The sequence below is a fragment of the Arachis duranensis genome, unplaced genomic scaffold (assembly GCF_000817695.3).
Source record: "Arachis duranensis cultivar V14167 unplaced genomic scaffold, aradu.V14167.gnm2.J7QH unplaced_Scaffold_121443, whole genome shotgun sequence".
NCBI classification, from domain to species: Eukaryota; Viridiplantae; Streptophyta; class Magnoliopsida; order Fabales; family Fabaceae; genus Arachis; species Arachis duranensis.
Genome location: NW_026263878.1, coordinates 8,443 through 16,701, shown reverse-complemented (window position 1 = coordinate 16,701; position 8,259 = coordinate 8,443). Strand labels below are relative to the sequence as shown.

The following is an 8,259-nucleotide window of genomic DNA, read 5'->3' as shown; positions in this document are numbered from 1 at the left end:
AATGCAATCAGACCAATCAAGTATATAGTATAATCAACATTAACCAACATATCATATATGAATATAATATCATCAATTGACCAAACAAGTATATAATTTAATCATTCCTACCCAACAAACCATACAATACTATGATAACATCAATTGACTGAAGAAGTAAAGCAATATTGAACCTGCGTCATTACGGGATTCTTCATCCTGGTCCATGTCCTCATCTTCTTCCTCCTCCGTGTCCTCGTCCTTGTCCTCCTCGTCTTCCTCGTCATCTGGCTCATCCGCTAAGTACTCATCAGTCTCATGCTCAAATGTCTTAGTATTTTCTTCAATCAGAGACATCAAAACACAGTTTGGGTTTTGACTATTCAGAACTCCTCAACCACCGTCACTCCTACTAGAATCACCAGATACAAACCCTCCAGAAGCACCCGAGTATGTGAGAAATGGATACCTCGCGTCAAACGAATGCCTACCCACCATGAAGTCGGCTTGATGGCCATGTTGTGCATGGCCGGCATCTAAGGACATGAACCTAAGCAACTAGCTAAAAGAACCTCTGTCTCCTGAGTCAAACTGTGGCGTAACCCAATGCTGTTGATGTATCGGGAACGACGTAGTAAACTGTGTCTGAGGTACATATTGGCTTGTGGAATGACGTTGTTCTTCTGGCGGTAGAGGTGGAGGTGGAGATGGCGATGGAGGCGGCGGTGACTGTGGCTCCTGCTCTTCATTTTTATCATCCATAACCTGGTCACCCTCAACATCCTTTTGGACCACAATATCCGACAAGTTCAAGTGATCGCCATACTTTGAATGGTACCAGTACATATAAGTATCTAATAGCTGCTGCGAAGCACTGGGTTCCTCAATAAGAACGTGATTATACCTATTTGTCCACTGCATCACCCAAAATGAATGAGTCGTGGCTGTGGCCCAGTTCAGATTCTTAGGACCAGTTAAGACTTCTCCGTGTGCCTGGTCTAGATTCCATTCCTGATGAGGAACTCCCTGAATGAAACCGAACTGTCGTCTAAACCTGTCGATAGCATGCCATTCAATACACTCAAAAGACACCAATGGCACCGTTGCACTCCGAGTGCATGTAGATGTCTGCAGGAATTATGTTCGGATCAACATGATCAACAGAATATGCAACCCATAAAAACTGGTAACAATAAAGCAAACAAATAATTAAAATCCAAATAACTAAATCATTAGACCTGACCCAAATACAACATTAATGCAAACACACCTGGCCTTCCTGAAGATCATCCAAGGCCTTCTTAAAATGAGCAAGCTTAAGATATCTATAGACTCGGTTTCCACGCTCCCAGTTACGCCACCTAATATAACGCATCTCATTAACACAATTGGATTCTAAATATGAATATACCAGGTAAATGTAAGATAATGTTACCTATTTGCAAGCGGAAAACTGCGGGGTTCCCTAGGAACCAACGCTAGATATGGTAGGCGAATCCATGCCCAACACAGTAGAAGTGTTAGCGGACCATCGATTTTCTTACAGTCAAAACATGATGCCCTGCATAAACTCCTGTACAAGTGTGTTAGGCATGCTGATCCCCAATTGTACTGTCTAATACTAGCAAAATCACTCAGCAAAGGCAGAAACTTCCAGTGGACAGATGTCCCAGACTTGTCTCCAAATAAGATCATACTGATCAACAACATGATGTGGCACTTAACGTACACCTGTATACTGTTTTCATCAGTCAACTGTAACCGTTCTTTTAAATCACGTAGCCACGTCAGTTTTATGATGCTTCCTCGATAATCCAACTTTCTCGGTGCGACCCCAAATTGGTGTAGACACTCTACCTCTAAGACTTCAAAACTACTCAAAGTCATCCCTGTCACTGGAAGGCCATCGGTCGGAAGACCAAATATCATAGCCACATCTTCCAGTGTTACGGCACATTCACCAACCAGAAGGTGAAAGGTATGTGTGTCTGGGTGCCACCTTTCCACTAAAGCATTTACCAGTGCTTTCTGACATTGAACTACTCCAATCTGGGCGACATGGTAAAACCCAGTTGATCGTAAATGCTCCTCCACTCTCTTATTGTACCGATTCGGAGGGACATGGTGATCACATGTCAATATTCGTAAAGCCTACAAAAGCATAGCAAAAGCACGATTCAAATTACACAACTATCATACATAATTTTAAAAAATCTAATTAAAACATATAATTATATTGAATCCGATTTACAAAGTAATAACATTTTCATTTCTAATTTTAATTAATGTACATAGAGCCTATATCTAACTTACTGCAGATAATAGTCACTAATACATACTTTTACTTTCTATCTAACTAATAATATTCCAATGTAATAATAATAAAACCTCAACTAAAATAACATACTTCTGTCCATTAAAAGGCTAACAGAAAACAAGTAATTACTACCAAAAATGCAAATACATTATACTTTATAGATCCTAATTTACTATTTGAAATTATCAAGATTGTTCCAAAAAAATATACACCGAAAGTATCCTAAAATTATAATTTTTAGAATTAACTATAATAGTTAACTAATTAATTATTATTTCTAAAATTATTATAAAAAATTATAAACAAGTCATTTTTAATACTAATATATTATATTGGAAAAAAGTCTAAACAAGAATTACTTATTTTTAAACACACATGTTTCTAACTATTATTTAAACATATAACCATAAATTCTTAAAATTAAACATAACAGATAACTACTTAACTCTAATTTCAAATATTATTACAAAAATTTATAAATAAGTCATTTTTAATACTGAACTATTCATATTCGAAAAAAAATTTTAAACAAGAATTAATTATATTTAAACCCACTTATCTAACTATTATTTAAATACATATTTCTAAATTTTTAAATTTAATTAGAATAGTTAACCACTTAACTATAATTTCTAATATTATTACAAAAAATTCTAAACAACAATTTTTTTGCTTCTAATATGTTAAATTAAAAAAAATCTAAACAACAATTAACTACATTTAAATATATATATATATATATTTCTAACTATTATTTAAATATATATTCCTAAATTTCTACAATTAACCATAACTTCTAATATTATTCCAAAAAATTCTAAAAATTAATTTTTTTTAATAATCTGTTATATTACACACAACTCTAAACAAGAACCAACTACATTTACACTTTATTTAAACATTTATTTTTAAATTTCTATCAATAAAATTATACACTAACTCATTATATGTTTTTCAGTTCAACTCCTAACAACCATAAATATAATTAAATTTCTAAAAATAAAAAATATAATTCTGACAATATAAAAAGAATTTAACAAAAAAAACTTACATAATCAGAATAGTTGAGATATTTTACAATGTGAAGTTTCGAACGATCAACATTTCTAGGTTTTGATTTCTTTGACATTTTAGCTTTTTTTTTTCCTCAACCAGATGAAGCTGAAGACATTGAGGGAGGAAGAAGATGAAGTTCTGTATGCTGGGTGGGGAAGGAAGGGAAAGTGAATTCTCTGGGTACGCATGCAATGACTCTTAAAGGGGCACCGTCTGTGAGGAGCACCACGCCAACGACACGTGGCTTGGGGAAGGACAAATTGGATGGTCCGTTTTTAGACGAAAAAATCGAAGAGTTCGAATTTTCCTAAGCAACTCGCACGGTCCAATTAGTGTCTTCCTGATACCACAATCCGGTAAAACTCTCCTGCTCTCCATATCTGCATCCTACACTAATATAACCTCCATAATAAAATTAATTTGCGCCCAAGAAACTCAACCTCAAAGGAAGGTTCAATCTCAAATATAATTTTCATCAACATATCAGCAAATTTAGAAAATGAGGTATTCCTATCTAGCTCAAAGAGAGGGTTACTAAGGAACTTGAGATTCATCAATGTGGATCTCAATTACAAAAGAGTCACCAATGATTTTGGTGAAACATAAAACAGTAGGGGTGATGATGGAACACATTGAAAGTATTGAGTTAAAAAATGTTAATATCAGATGGTCATATAATGATAATGATAATTTGAAAGAGTGGAATAATCCTATGGAGTTTAGGCCTTCTACTGTGAATAACATTACTTTTTTTTTATTTTCATTTTGGATTGTACACAAACAGCAAGTAAAGTGAAAAAATGGTTAGAAATTTAGGAAAGGCAATAACTTTGTGCATTTGTAGCTTACAATGAATCACCATAACTTTGTAGCTTCTAGGTTGAAAATTTGTGATACGGAATCCCCCCCCCCTTTCTTCTCTCTCTCCTTAGATCACGGTCACTTCTATTAGTGCATGTTTGGGCGTCATTATTTTGTTAAAAAAAAGATCTTTTTTCAATAAAAAAAGATCTTTTTTAATTTTTTAACGTGTTTGGCAAATTTCTAGTAGTAAAAATAAAAGCACTAGTAAAATCAAAAAAAGAATTTTTTTGAGAAGCTGTATTTTACATCTTTTTTTAAAAGATCTTTTTTTCTTAAAAAAAAAATATTTTTCATGTAATAAATAAACAAAAAAGTACTTTTATATTGTTATACCCAAACATAATTGATAGATAAAAAGACCTTTTTACATGAGATATCCAAACATAAAATTACTTTTATTTCTCTATAAGATCTTTTAAAAAAAGATAACTCGAAAAAAGATCTTTTCTTAAAAGCTCACCCAAACAAACCCTTAGTCTTTTTTTCTTCTTCTCTTTAAGCTAATTGTTTTTCTTTTCTAATTTTTGTTTATTTTAATTTCAATTAAATATATTTTTTTTTCATTTTCAACACACAAGCTTAAAATTCTTAATTAAGATACTAAAGTATTTATTACTTTGACCAATTATAACCGGTGTATTCTTTTTTTTTTCCTACCAATATATTTACATTCCGTTGATTTAGAATTCTTTTAACATTATTCAAGATGATTAATCCCAAAAAGGAAATAATAAAAAATAAATAAATTTCTAGCTGGTGCAAAAAGCAGAAAGTTCATAGTAAGTTTTTTTTAAGGTTAAATTATTACTTTAATCTCTATATTTTTATTAAATTTTTATTTTTTAATTAGATTTTTAAGTCATTTAAATATTTTAATTAGGTTCCTACTATAGTACTATGATAATAATGTTTTAGCTAATGGAATATTTCGTTAGTTCACAAATTAAAGTTACCATTAATAATTATTAAATTTCTAAATATGATTCTCTACAAGATATCTCCTATCTTATCCTATCTTATTTGGAATATAGATATTTGGACATAATTTTTTAAAGGTATTTAATTTTTACTAGAAAAAATATTTTATTTTAAAAATAATGATTAAATTAATCTCTAAAAAATTATTCAATCATCATTTTTATCTCCAAATAATTTTTTTAATTAAATTAGTCTCTGAAATTAAGAATAATAATCATTCTTAATCCACTTTTATCATTTTTAAACTTTTTACTATAATAAAAAACAAATGTCATTAAATGATTTTTCATTTACAAATAAAAAATAACAAGGAATAACAAAGAATATAAAATTAAAATGATATAAGTGAATATAATTAATTTAAATATAAGTAAATATAAAATTAAAATACTAATAAGTTATAATTTAAATGACATAGTCTCTTCATACTCAGCTAAAGATTTTTTGTGGGTTCGAGTTTCACTCCTAACTTAAAAAAAATATAAAATTAAAATAATATCTACAAAAATTATTGTACAATTTTATTATATAATTAATAATTAACATACAAAATAACAAGAAATAACTCATAGTTTAGTAACTATGGAAATATAAAATACAAAGAGAATCTAAGTTTAAACTATATCTTCATTTTTTATAGGTAGTTAATCTGGTCCGATTTTTATAACTATGCAATCAACATTCAAAATCAATTGATATCATACCACATATTCATAAAAAAAAAGAAGGCACAGTAACTAGACGATCTCGTCGGTTGTAAGAATAAATGAGATTGATATTAAATCTTTTAGAAACTATTTTGATTAAAAAATTATTTGGGGACAAAAATGACGGTCGAGCAATCTTTCGAAAACTAATTTGATCATTAACCCTTTTATTATAAGTGAATAAAATGTTATTTATAAAAAACAAAATTTTAAAAATATTTTAAAGGAATAAAGGGGCACTATTTGTTCCTCTAGTTTATTGAATTTGGAAGAGAAAATTTCAAAATGCACGTTATTCTCCCTACAAGACATGTCATACGTTCCATCATCCACAAAACCTTAATCCAACAAAAACAACACCATCACCAACTAAAACTTCTTCTTCCAACTCATCCTTCAAACTCACTACATGTTCTCAGCACATTCATTCCCTCTAACAACAATCTCCAACAATCACTTCTACAAATGGCCCTTTGTGGATATGACATGAACTTCCAAGAATACAACACACTCTTGAACGAGTGTGTGATCAGAAGAGCATTTAGGGAAGGGCAAAGGGTACATGCCCACATGATCAAAACCCGCTATCTTCCTGCAGTGTACCTCAGGACAAGGTTGATTGTGTTCTACGCTAAGTGTGATTCCTTGGCAGATGCCCACCGGGTGCTCGATGAAATGCCTGAACAGAATGTGGTCTCGTGGACTGCCATGATTTCTGCGTATTCTCAGAGAGGGTATGCCATTCAAGCCTTGAATCTTTTTGTACAGATGTTAAGATCAGGTATTGTTCATGAAAGTGGGCAATTTAATAAATCGGTGTTTGGTGATTTTGGAATTAAACTTGATTTTTCTTTTTCTAATATGGTGGTTGGTTTTGGCTTGTTAAGAATTCATTCTACCATGTGGTTTATATTGGTGGATGGTAGTTAACTTAGTTGTTAATTGTTCAGAGTTACTGGTTAGTTTGTAAATCTTTGTTGCTAAATTAACTCTAGTTAGTAAACGTTAATTGTTACTTAGTTGCTAAATTAACTCTACTTGGTAAACTTTTTTTCTTTTTCCCTTTTTTTTCATCTTGCTATTGAGTGCTTGATATTTGTTGTTATGGATTCGTTTTAATGCGTGAAAGATGTGTTATTCCTTGTTAAATTCTAGTTGATAATTTAGGTGTCTATATTAAGATTCTCATTTAATGAAGTTAATTGCCATTGACTAATTGTGACTAGTACTCTGTTGAATTTGACAAACACACTGAAAATCTATGCTAATTATGTTTCAATGAGGAATTAGATCATGGGAATTTTATATTTCTGTAGATTTATTGACTTTTGCTGTTTTGGTAATTGCTGTGTAATTGGTTCCCTGTGCTTATGGTAACTATGGTTTTTTTTTTTTTTGCAGGTACAGAACCTAACGAGTTCACTTTTGCTACTGTACTTACTTCTTGTACAGGTTCTCTGGGATTCTTCTTGGGGAGGCAAATCCACTCCCTTATCATAAGATTAAATTACGAAGTGCATGTTTTTGTTGGAAGTTCACTCCTTGATATGTATGCTAAAGATGGTAAAATTCATGAAGCTCGAGACATATTTGAATGCTTGCCAGAAAGGGATGTAGTTTCTTGCACTGCTATAATCGCTGGATATGCTCAACTGAGTTTGGATGAGGAAGCACTGGAGCTGTTTCGCCGGTTACAGGGGGAAGGAATGCAATCCAATTATGTTACTTACACTAGTGTCTTAACTGCGCTTTCTGGACTTGCTGCTTTAGATCATGGGAAGCAAGTGCACAACCATGTTCTTCGCGCTGAACTTCCATCATATGTGGTTCTCCAAAATTCATTGATTGACATGTACTCAAAATGTGGCAACCTCACTTATTCTAGAAGAATTTTCGATACCATGCATGAGAGAACAGTTATCTCTTGGAATGCAATGCTGGTTGGTTATAGCAAACATGGAATGGGAAGAGAAGTGCTTGAGCTTTTCACTTTAATGAGAGATGAAAACAAAGTCAAGCCTGACAGGGTCACAATTTTGGCCGTTTTATCTGGCTGCAGTCACGGGGGACTGGAAAACAAGGGGATGGATATATTTTATGATATGATCGATGAAAAAATCGCAGTTGAGCCAGAGCCTGAGCATTATGGTTGTGTTGTTGATTTGCTTGGTCGTGCTGGTCGGGTAGAAGAAGCTCTTGAGTTCATAAAAAAAATGCCTTTTGAACCAACAGCCGCTATATTGGGTTCCCTTTTAGGTGCTTGCAGAGTTCATTCAAATGTTGACATTGGTGAATTTGTGGGGCGTCGTCTTCTAGAGATCGAACCTGGGAATGCCGGAAACTATGTTATTCTTTCCA

General features: G+C 32.3%; 1 protein-coding gene across 1 annotated transcript; it reads left to right on the top strand.

Moving 5' to 3' along the window:
* Positions 1-6,180: 6,180 nt before the first annotated feature.
* Positions 6,181-8,255, top strand: LOC107472486 (putative pentatricopeptide repeat-containing protein At3g13770, mitochondrial; the record flags this gene model as incomplete). Its single annotated transcript, XM_016092009.3, has 2 exons — positions 6,181-6,682; positions 7,303-8,255. Coding segments are annotated over exons 1-2 (1,449 nt in total), but the record flags the coding sequence as incomplete, so codon positions are not given.
* Positions 8,256-8,259: the final 4 nt, after the last annotated feature.